We start from the raw sequence: 12,103 nt of genomic DNA, 5'->3' as shown, positions 1-12,103 counted from the left end.
TAATGATCATATTTGGGATATATTAGTTTAGATGAAATTTAAACTTTACCTGCTTTTTTAAATTTTAATTTTAATGTCTTTTTTTGAGATAGGGGTCTTACTGTGTTGCCCAGGCTGGAGTGCAGTGGCGTAGTCTCGACTCATTGCAGCCTGTGCCTCCTGGGTTCAAGCAGTTCTCCCACCTCAGCCTCCCGAGTAGCTGGGATTACAGGGGTGCACCACCACGCTTGGCTAATTTTTGCAGTTTTAGTAGAAATGGGGTTTTACCATGTTGGCCAGGCTGGTCTCGAACTCCTGGCCTCAGGTGATCCACCCGCCTCGGTCTCCTAAAATGCTGGGATTACAGGCACAAGCCACCATGCCTGGCCTATACTTGCTTATTTCTGAACAGGGCTAGTAGGAGACTGAATGCAACCCAAGTAGCTTGTGTTATATTTGTCTGTCAGCACTGACAGTGTAATGTCTTGAGATGAAGTATGCTATCATGTTACTTTTTGGATTTTTTTCTTTTTTTTTTTTTAGCAATAACTACAACGTGCTCTGATGACTGGTTGTTAGTCAGAATGAAAATAAGGCCCTTTGATAACAACACAGAAATTAAAATTGGCGACATACACCTGGGAGATAACTGTCCTGTAACAAGACTGTTGTCATTTAACTATGAGTTTTCTTATCCTGTCACTTCTTGTGGGATCAAGAAAATTGTAAGTGCCATGATGCTTTTCCCTAAAATATATTCTGACTTTTTTCTTCAGGGCTACATAGTATCAAAAGGTCCTTCCTAATTAAAATTTTCAAGCATCTTCCTATCTCTTGCAGTGATCACTTGTTAGATAGGACCAGGTGCTTATCTATTTAATTGGGACATTTCAGATAAGGGACTTTAAAAAGTTCATAATGGGCTGGGCATGGTGGCTCACACCTGTAATCCCATCATTTTGGGAGGCTGAGGTGGGTGGATCACCTGAAGTCAGGAGAGACCAACCTGGTCGACATGGTGAAACCCAGTCTCTGCTAAAAATACCAAATTTAGCTGGGTGTGGTGGCCAGTACCTGTAATCACAGCTACTTGGGAGACTGAGGCAGGAGAATTGCTTGAACCTGGGAGGCAGAGGTTGCAGTGAGTGGAGATGGCATCATTGCACTCCAGCCTGGGTGACAAGAGCGAAACTCCATCTCAAAAAAGTCATAAGGTACAGCCTGTGCCTTCTCAGTTTTACTACCTCCATCGGCTGTCAGCTTTTAATAGCTGGGAACATTGTGTATGAATATATGCAATTGGGGGACTATTTTGGAAACAGCACATATTCTTTAAAACAGACCCAGAGACAATTATTTTCTCCTATCCCCCATCTGTTATTAGAGATGGGGGCAAAGAAGTTGAAGGACCAGAAGAAAAGTGAGAATAAAGTATTTCTCATGAGGTCTATTTTATTTCTGTTAAATTAATGTAAAATGCCATTTCCAGATTTTCCTAAAACAGATTCTATTAAGATCATTAAGCCACCAAAATAATTGAATGCCTTCTAGTATTAAAACTCTCAGTTGTTTCAGATGTTCCAAAGAAATGATGATGCCATATTATCAGAGATCAGTTACAGACCAAGGTTGCATACTACTTATGAATTTCCAGTGGTTTGCTTTGTGAAGAGGTATGTGTAGCTACTTCCTTTACACATTCTTCAATTTATTATTTGGTTGATAGATGTTTCTGTTAAGAATGCAGCTATAAAAATGCCCTAGAGTGATGCATATGGCACAATTACAATTTCTAAAATGTCTCTAATTCTAAAGAAAATGTTCAAATATAGAGATGAAATAATTTACATATAATACCTAGATTCTACCATTTTGCTAAACTTTGTTACACATCCATTTCCCTGTCTATCAATTTTGATGCACTTCCAATTGAAGACATGAGTACACTTTTCCCTAAGTACTTCAGCATGCATATCATGAATTAAGGATCAATAATTTATTTGAAGAAAAACTCACATGCAATTAATATATAAATGTTACACAAGCAAATGCATTTGTCAACTGAGCTTTATGTTTAACATAAAACCCTACTGACATGCGTAACACTGGTTGTTGCAGAAAGTGGATCTTCCTAGTTGATTCCTGCTGGCCACACCTCACTGTTCTTTTCTATAACTTTGTAGAAATAGAATTGCAGTATGTATGCTTTTGTGTCTAGCTTATTTAATTCAGCAGAATGTCTGAAACTCATTTATGTTGTATATTCCAGTAGCTTGTTTGCTTTATATTGCTGAGTGGTATATTTCATTAGATACATATTATTTCATATTATTTGATGAAGACGTGCTGTTTTCAGTCTCTGGCTATTATGAATAAATGTGATATCACCATATGTTTGCATGTCTTTGGGTGTATGTTTCCTTTAAATACCTAAGAATAGGATTGCTTGATCATAGGGAGAGCATGTTTAGTTTTGTAAGGAATGATGAATATTTTCCCAAATAAGGTGTTCTTTTTGGCACTAATATGAGGAATGTATGAGAGTCCAGTGGTTTCACCTTCTGAGGTCAGTTTTTTATTCTAACCATCTGAATAGGTGCATAGTAGTATTTAATTTGCATTTTCCGATAACTAATTAGTGCTCACTGGCCATTTGTATTCTCTTGTGAGCCATGTCTTTTGTTCATTTTTACTCTGTCTTGTATTGTAAGGGGTCTTATATCTTAAAGACTAGGACTTTGTCAGACGTGTTTTGCCCCAGGCCCCACATTGCGTATTCATTTTCTTAATGTGTTTTTTGATGAGCAGACATCTTTAATTTTGGAGTTTAACTTATAGACTCTTCCTTCTAGTTACTGCTTTCTGTTTTGTCTTAAAATTCTTTGCTTACTGCCAAGCCTTATTTTCTTCTTAAAGTTTTACGGTTTTGAATATGTTTGGGTTTAGAATCCATCTGAACTTAATTTTTGCATGTAGTGTAAGGAAGGTCAAGGTTCTTCCCTCTCCATAGGGACATCCTGTTGATACAGTACCATTAACTGAAATGAAATTTCCTTTCATTCTTGAACTGCTCTGACTCTTTTGTTATATCAATGACCTTATAAGTTTGGATTTCTCTGAACTCTTATTTATGTCTTAATGATCTATTTGATCTTTAGCTACTTAAGTTCATGCTATCTTGACTACTTAGTTCATTTGCAACTTAGCAATGCCATTTTCAGCTGTTCAGGATGATTTCAAACAAATTCTCACTATATCCTTATGCTTCTTGAAGGGTGGAAAAAGTCAGACAAAATTAAGGCACCCTGCAAGGAATGACTTGAAATCAGCTTTTAAAAGGAATCTCTGTTCTTCAAACTTCACCAGTCATCTCTAAACCTTTGCTGTCTAACATAGTAACCAGTAGCCACTGGTAACATTACATTTAAATTAACTAAAATTAAAACAGCAAAAAATTGAGTTGCATGAGCTATTTTTTCGAGTGCTCAGTAGCGGCATGTGGCTAGTGGTAACATTTGCACAGTGTAGACTTAGAATTTTCTGTAATAAAGATTTACTAATGGACAGTGTTGCTACATCAGAATAAACACAATTGTTAACCAGACAGTAGCTAAATATTAAAAACATTCATGTTGATCTTGAAGTGGTTCTAACCTTTATTTTTAATTTTCTAAATTTTAACTCTCATTTTAGATCCAGGGAGTACATATAAAGGTTTGTTACATAAGCACATTGCATGATTCTGAGGTTTGAGGTAGGATTGACCAAGCTATCCGGGTGCTGGGCATAGTCCCAGTAGGTAATTTTCTCATTTTCCCCACTCCCACCCCCACATTCCTGTTCTTTACTGTCAGGGAAGGAAAGATTTAACAGTGGGAATTAACACTACAACTCCTAAAGTGGGATGGTGACGGGTTGAGATGATAGCTAAAGGTGGTAGGATCTAACTGCTTTTTAGCCTTGGAATGGGGAGTTTCCCTCTCTTGCCTGGCTAAGATTTTGGTGATAGTCTTTGGCTTTTTAAAGAACACGCTTCCCTGACCACGAGGAGTTTTTACACATTGGTATGAGTCCCCCATACTCCCTGGAACAGGGGTAGAAAATGTACCTCTGTTGTACCCTCTCTTAATCTGAGAAGGTATGTTTGTTCTTCCAGCCCCCAATATCTTTTCAACCTCTCTGGCTATAATATTAGCTGCTATACTGTTATAGGCACCTCATATCCTCTTCTTCTTAATTGATCTAGAGGTTAGCACCTGACTTGGACAATGCCAATTAGTTTATCCTTTGTAAACTTGTCAGCCTCTGAGCAGATAAAGGTTATGATATATATCATATATCCACATATATGGATATATGATGATATATATCATATATCCACAGATGTGTATATATGGTGTATATATCCATATATATCATTATATACATACACACATATATACACATCTATGGATATATACACATATATGGATATAGATATACATATACATATGATATGTATATATGTATATGGCATATATATACAGCTATATACATATGCAGCTGATATATGATATATATACATATATATGTATATATATGATACCAGCACTTTGGGAGACCAAGGCAGGCAGATCACTTGAGGCCAGGAGTTCGAAACCAGCCTAACGAATGTGGTGAAACTCTGTCTCTGCTAAAAATAAAAAAAATTAGCCAGGTATGGTGGCACATGCCCATAATTCCAGTTGCTTGGGAGGCTGAGGTAGGAGAATCGCTTGAACCTGGAAGGTAGAGGTTGCAGTGAGCTGAGATAGCGCCACTGCACTCCAGCCTGGGTGACAGAGTGAGATTGTCTTTAAAAAAAAAAAAAAAAGCCATTAGTCTCCTCTCTTTGGATCATGGAAAGAAGTGGTACTTATGGCAATGGAGTCAAGGCAATGAGCATGTAAATGTGGTGATAAGTTACATGTCATTTAAATTCCTCCTTCTGATTCTTGAGATCTAGTTGCCTTTTTGCAACTGATATCATCATATTCACCTTTTAATTAATTATTGGATAGTCTAAACTTGCAGAAAGTAGTTTTGTAGTCACTGTTTTTTGTTTGTTTGTTTTTGAGATAGAGTCTCACTCTGTTGCCCAGGCTGGAGTGCAGTGGCGTGATCTCAGATCACTGCAACCTCTGCTTCCTGGGTTCAAGTGATTCTCCTGCCTCAGCCTCCTGAGTAGCTGGGATTACAGGCATGCATCACCATGCCAGACTAATTTTTATGTTTTTAATAGAGATGAGGTTTCATCATGTTGGCCAGGCTGGTCTCGAACTCCTGACCTCAGGTGATCTGCCTGCCTCGCCTCCCAAAGTACTGGGATTACAGGCATGAACCACTGCACCTGGCATGTAATCACTGCTTTTATGCAATGTAAGTTTTTCCTCGATGCTTGACAGCATCTTGAAGGTCATTTTCTGGTTATTAGACTTGTGAAGCCTAGTGGAATACAACTTAATACTAGAATTTCATACTTAACTTAGTTTTCTTCCTTCCTTTCTTTCCAGTTCCAGCTATGCTGGGGTTTGAGGTTTTGGAGTAGATTCTTTAATGTGATCTTTTTGTGGTTTTGAAATCTGTTCTCTTCCCCTACCTTTCCTGTGTTTTCCGGGATAGGGTAATGGTATTAAGACATGAAAAGAGAAAATGTCTTTTAGGTGAAACGGTTGTAGGGGTCTTTTGGCCAACACTGAGCATAGATGCCTTCTCAGTGGTAGGTCCAAATGCTGGTCTTCCTCACTTAATGACTTTTTGAATGGGTCTATCATGAAATTCAGATTTGATCCTTGGATTTCTCACTCGGTGCTGGTTATCTTAAGGGGAATCTTGGCAATATAGTTCAATCCCATCTGCTATCTATATAGGCATCCACTAAGCTCTCAAAAAAATGGTTTCAATAGCAGATCATAAAAATAAAGGCTATTATGTTTTATCTGTTTGCAGTCCATTTTTCTCCCAGATCAAATAGGCCAGGACATATTAGCCCTTCTAAAGTCAACAAGAGATACAGAAAATTTGAATGAGATTTTAGCCTTCCTTTACACATGCACTCCAAATCTGAATAATTCTCCTGGAACGACATACACGCTGGCTTTGGGAGACGAGCAAACTACATTCCTTTTTCTTACATGCAGGGAAGAAAGACCCGCAGTGGGAATAAACACTGCAACTCCTAAGATAGGATGGGAAAGGGTTGAGATGGTAGTTAAAGGTGGTGACATCTAACTGCTTTTTAACCTTGGAATGGGGTGTGTCTATATCTCTATTTCCTGCCTAAGATTTTGGTGGTAGAATCTTTTTGCATACATATGGGTCTCTGTTTTCAATTTTTAATCTTGGGATGTGTGTATGGCCTGGCTTGGTTCAGCCATAGTCCACTCAGCATAGAGAGAACGTTTCTTCACATCTGACAATCATTTTGCTTTTCAAAACTTTTATTGACCCCAGAGCCTCAAAGTCAAGTCTAGGATCAATTCTGGTTCAATAAGTAACATCCTATTCAAGATTGTTACAATTTAGATTTATTGAGCTATTTTATTTATTGAGCTAGTTTATTTAGATGTATTGAGCTATTTTGCTTTTCCTCCACAAGTCAGTTATTTTGGGTTATCACTTATAATGAACCTATCTAATATATATTTTTCCCACAAAAAATCTGTACAGCTATCAATCCTGTGCTTTTCTTTTGTATATTTTTGTTTGCTCTGCATTTAGGCTTAAATTCCCACCTGCGATGCATTTTGGAATGAGTGTGTTTGATGCCAACACCTTGAAAGAAATCCCTCAAAAATCAAAAACAAGAGTCACCAGCTCCCACACAAAGTAAAACATGGGCACCTAATTTTAAAAGTGTTAATAAGGTGAGAATATTAAGGTTGTTTATTTTATAGTTAACCACTATGTGTTAAATATAACTTCAAGGAAGGCAATAATGTAAATTCCTATTTGAATACTGCATGCTGAAATTGCTCTGGTTTTAATGTGAACCCTGCAATACTAGGTATCACCGTCTGTACTTGGATACAGTTATAATTTTCTTGTTGCACATAAACATGAATAGGTTCCATACTGGTCAGTTTCCTTACCTATTCTCTCAGGTACTAAATTGTTCATTTTCAATATAGCCCGTGACAAAATGAAATTGTTGTCATAGAAGACCCATACCAGATCTCTAATTTCATACTAATATTTGCAGAAAAACATTTCTGTATACATATATGTGTATAAAATAAGTAGGCAGATAGATAAACTAGGCTTAAATTCAGAGGAAGTCGCTACATCTAATTAGTACTTTTCCTAAGATTAATACCTGTAGAAAACACTCTTCTTAGGATTTTTCTACTGAGCTTATTTTAAAAGGATGCCAGAAAACTTGTGCATATTGACAATAGCCTTGAAGTTGACATTTCATGAAGAAATAAGCTCTGTTCTGGAGATCTGAAAACCACTAAAATCCAAATTGAAATGTATAATATAATTACTTGATAGTTTCGGAAAGGCAGTGATCTAGCCAACACATAGATACTAATCCCTTCTAATAGCATAATATCTAATGGTTATATTTGATATAGTTGGGTAATTCCGCAGATTACATTTCAGGGTAGAAATTTTCAGGTAGAAAAAAAATGTTATTTTTTTTCACGTTACTTCTAATTGAGCACCCATGAGTTCTCTCAACATGTTTTCTTTTTAGGTAAGGTTATATTTAAGCAGCTCTTAACTGCTTTTTCCCCTCATCCTACAGGAGCAACTCTCCAAGAAGTCACTGCATCAATAATGCCTGTGTTATAACACCCTCTCCTCCCCAAAGCACAGGAGCAAGTGGTACATACTTGCTGAGAACCAGTTTCATCAATACTGTTGATATGTCTGTACAAAGATGAGTAGCAATATCTGTTACCAGTTTCACTACATTTTGGAGTTTGGGATAACATATCTATACCATGATATTTACATCTTTGAATGAGTTAATTTTAAGTGAAATTGCCATTCTAACTCTGAAATCAAGTTCATACATAATAAAACTTGCCTATACCCACTGCGTACTTTTCTGAATTAACATTCAGCATTTTTATGATTTAGTTGCTCACTTTAGTTTTACCCATTATGCTTAGCAACTACGTCTCAGTGAAATAGATTTAAATCTCCCTCTTTTATAATGCACCCAAAAGGAGGATTTTCCCATTAGCCCTTCATCTTTGGCTTTCTATACTGCTTTTTTCTTTTCTGTTTCCTGGTAATGTCTCATGAGGAAACATTGTAAACTTACATTTGGCATTGTGCATTTCTTTCCTATTACCTTGATAAAGCAAGAATCTAGAAGAAAATAAGATTCCAATTGCTTTTTGGCCTAATTCCGAAAATGTTGTAACCATGTAGGGTCACAACTACACCATCACACTACCCTTCCCACCATTAGTGCTTTGGTGGAGATTTTCTTAGTGAACAAGATCACCTGCTCTTCCTTCTGAGGCTCCTGAATTGATTGACAAAATGTCGAGCAGGGAGATCCAGCTATGAATCCCAAGTAAGAATTCCCATTGCATGGAGGGTGACAAAGATAACAGTGTCAACCACCAGGAGTGGGAGCTCACATAACTAGGCCCACTGAATCTTGGAAGTTGCCAAGAAAGACTCAGTACACACAAGGCACTGGTTGGAACCAGTGTCTTTTTTTGTGTTGGGAAAGAAGGAAAGGTGCAGCAAGGAGAAAAGATGAAGCAAAACCAGCATTTGTTGTGTGTACTAGTCTCCCATGCAGGTCCCTCCTGATAGCCAATGCAAAGTGGGGGATGCATGCACCCCTCTGGAGCTGTAGGAAAAGACCCTCTTACCTTACCACAGCGGGGAGGTATACCTCTACCTATACCAGCCAAGTGCCATATGACACCCACACCTTAAGCAATACAGGGAATGTGCCTTGTGTACCCAGAACAGGGAAATGATTTCTTCTAATGAAGAACTTGGAACCAAGTGACAACTTGGCTCCCAGCTTCCGTATAGCACAGCGTCCCAGGCCTAGTGAAATCCCTCAGAGGACGGCAGGTTCCACAACAGCTGCTTTTCCCAACACAAAAGTACTCACAACTCAGATTATGCTGATCACAGTTTGGATCCCAGGTGGAAAGACATCTAATTTAAATTGCCTAGTATATCTCTGGAAGTGAACTCTTGTGCCTTTGAGTAGTATACTGTGCAAGAGTACAGCTGCCGAACTCATTCCAGGGAGCCCGAACCAGAAAGTACCACATACATGAGCAGGGATGCACGTACACAAATGATCTTTACTCAAAGCAAGGTCAGTCCTCTTCCATAGGGAAAACTGGTAGTCGGGGTAGAACATTCTTATGGCTAGATTTCTTGCTCCTGGGAGGGAGGAAAACTCATGGACACAAGAAAATGTGAAAAAGGTCTCTCTCCACCTCTTTAGATAAAATTTATTTTTGCTAGATCTGAAAGTACCTCTCTATCCCCTCCAGAAATGGGGATTTTTGTTCCAAGAGAATACACAAAGACATCTAAATTTGAGTCATCTAGAACTGCTGAATAACTTAGCTGAGCTGCTGGGCTTGGTTCACTAACAGGTACCTAACTATGTCAATTTCCTGACCTTCAATCCTTCCCAAGACAGCTGAAGCCGGAAAAGAGCTAGGATTTGTTGAAAGAACTGAATACTTTTGTTTTTGAAATGAAAATGACAGTACAATTTTGTCATCTTGAATATATGTAATTCTTTTACTATTTTTATTTCTTTCCACCTTGAGTAAAATTAAAGATGCAGCATGACTTGGCCTGACCTTTCTCTTTTATTTTTGAGATGGAGTCTCGCTCTGTCACCCAGGCTGGCATTCAATGGGCACAATCTTGGCTCACTGTAACCTCTGTCTCCTGGGTTCAAATGATACTCCCTCCTGAGTAGCTGGGATTACAGGCACCCACCATTATGCCTGGCTAATTTTTGTATTTTTGTAGAGATGGGGTTTCACCAGGTTGGCCAGGCTGGTCTTGAACTCCTGACCTCAGGTGATCCACCTGCCTCGGCCTCCCAAAGTACTGGGATTACAGGAGCGAGCCACCATGTCTGGCCACTTGGCCTAATCTTTCCTTTCAATAAACCCTAGTAGATTTTTGACTACTCCTGGAAATATAAATCCTAGTTAAAAGATATTTTGGGGCTCTTATAAAAACGTTAAAAAATTTCTGATGCTTGCCAGGTTGCAGAGAAAAGAGAACAATTACATACTGCTGGTGGGAATGTAAATTAGCTCAGCCATTGTGGAAAGCAGGGTGGCAATTCCTCCGAGAACTTAGAGCTGTCATTCAACCCAGAAATCCTGTTATTGGTTATATACCCAAAGGAATATAAATCATTCTATCATAAAGACACGTGTTTGTCCCAGTACTATTCACAATAGTAAAGCCATGGAATCAACCTAAATACCCATCCATGGTAGACTGGGCACAGATAATATGGTACATAGACACCATGGAATTCTATACAACCATAGAAAAGAATGAGACATATCCTTTGCAACAGCATGAATGGAGCTGGAGGCCATAACCTTATGTGAAGTAATGCAGGAACAAAAAACCTAATACCGCATATTCTCACCTATAAGTAGGAGCCAAACCTTGAGTACATGTGGACACAAATAAGGGAACAACAGACACCAGGGCCTACTTGAGGGATGGCGGGTGGGAGGAGGGAGAGGGTAGAAAACTACCCGTCAGTTACTATGCTAATTACCTGGGTGACTAATCTGTACACCAAGGCCCGTGACATGCAATTTACCAATATAACAAACCTGCCCGTGTTCCCCTGAACCTAAGATTTAACAGCCATCTGTTGCCCTCATTGCAATAGGATCTATGCATTTATTTAACAATCACTACAGTAATGAGGCAGGTAACTCATTAACTCAACCTGAAAAATCTCAGTGGTGAATTCAATTGACCAAAATCTCTACATGTTAGAATGAGGTTTTGATCCAGATGCTTTTGGTTTTAGACCTTAATTTTTGACATTTAATGTCTGATACTTAGACAAAATCTTAAGTTTTTTTTTTTTGTTTGTTTGTTTGTTTTTTTTTTTGTTTTTGAGACGGAGTCTCGCTCTGTCGCCCAGGCTGGAGTGCAGTGGCGCGATCTCGGCTCACTGCAAGCTCCACCTCCTGGGTTTACGCCATTCTCCCGCCTCAGCCTCCCGAGTAGCTGGGACTACAGGCGCCCGTCACCTCGCCCAGCTATTCACTAATTCCAATCATAATGATTTCAGGAATATACAGTGTATCAAAGGGAGATACGATGGATAATTCTTATTTTTGATAAGGATTTGTACAGCTGTGAAGCTGAATAAACAATATCTCTGGGTTAAAGAATCTTATTAATTTCCTGGAGGCATAGCAGTAAGAGGCTGGCCAGTCAGAAAGTTGGTGACAATTGGTTTTGACTTGAAAGGTTAGAGTCAAGGGTCAAGAGAAGTGGTATCATTGATGATATATTTTGCAGGATATTAAAACATACAAATGATTTGGACATAGAGTGTGAGAAACACACTGGAATCAAGCATTTCTCCTGTGATTGGGGGCTGTAAGTGGGTGACTTGTGGTGCTACTTAGATGGGAAAGATTTCTTTGGGAGTGAACACTTAATGTTTGCACAGGCTTAAACATTTAGCATCTTTTAAGCTTAGCAGTTTTGCTGGTTTTCTCTCTTTCTACCTTGCATTCTTCATCAGTATTCAGATGGGATTTTTGCTAATCACTCCAAAAAAGGTTGGGCTCAACCTTAATGTGGTTAGAGGAGTTAGCAGGTTTTGTCCTCCTTAGTAGTTGTGACAAAATGTAGAATCAAGGCAAACTGAAAGTCAGCGCCCCAGTCAGAGAATGGGACAAAGTAGAGCACAGGTAGGTGTCAGATGGGTGTGATCAGAGATGGCCTCTACAACTGCTGGCATCCAAATAATCCTAACAAAGGCATTTAAGTAATGCAGTCTTCCCATTCCTTTGCTTCTAGCATATATAGTGTAACCCAGATAGCTACAGGGAAAACTGCTATAATATGTATTGTTTAATTTTGATAAAGCTAATCAATTATTTCC

At 38.6% G+C, this 12,103-nt stretch overlaps 1 protein-coding gene across 1 annotated transcript; it reads left to right on the top strand.

Annotated features, from left to right (window-relative positions):
• Positions 1 to 476: 476 nt before the first annotated feature.
• OOSP4B (oocyte secreted protein family member 4B) lies at positions 477 to 8,023 on the top strand. Its single transcript, XM_031933803.1, has 4 exons — positions 477 to 704; positions 1,555 to 1,652; positions 6,718 to 6,863; positions 7,748 to 8,023. The coding sequence occupies exons 1-3, from the start codon at positions 477 to 479 to the stop codon at positions 6,827 to 6,829; spliced, it is 438 nt and encodes a 145-aa protein (XP_031789663.1). The 3' UTR covers positions 6,830 to 6,863; positions 7,748 to 8,023.
• Positions 8,024 to 12,103: the final 4,080 nt, after the last annotated feature.

This window comes from Piliocolobus tephrosceles, chromosome 13, assembly GCF_002776525.5.
Source record: "Piliocolobus tephrosceles isolate RC106 chromosome 13, ASM277652v3, whole genome shotgun sequence".
Classification (NCBI taxonomy): domain Eukaryota; kingdom Metazoa; phylum Chordata; class Mammalia; order Primates; family Cercopithecidae; genus Piliocolobus; species Piliocolobus tephrosceles.
Note: the sequence above shows the minus strand (reverse complement) of the source record. Positions and strands in the feature narration are given on the sequence as shown.

What these genes read in the sequence shown, in the direction of transcription:
- OOSP4B (XM_031933803.1), top strand. Translation starts at nt 477, where the DNA reads ATGCTATCATGTTACTTTTTGGATTTTTTTCTTTTTTTTTTTTTAGCA. An exon ending in CTTGTGGGATCAAGAAAATT is followed by an intron (nt 705 to 1,554) that starts GTAAGTGCCATG and finishes CAGTTGTTTCAG; the next exon opens with ATGTTCCAAAGAAATGATGA. An exon ending in GTGGTTTGCTTTGTGAAGAG is followed by an intron (nt 1,653 to 6,717) that starts GTATGTGTAGCT and finishes CTCTGCATTTAG; the next exon opens with GCTTAAATTCCCACCTGCGA.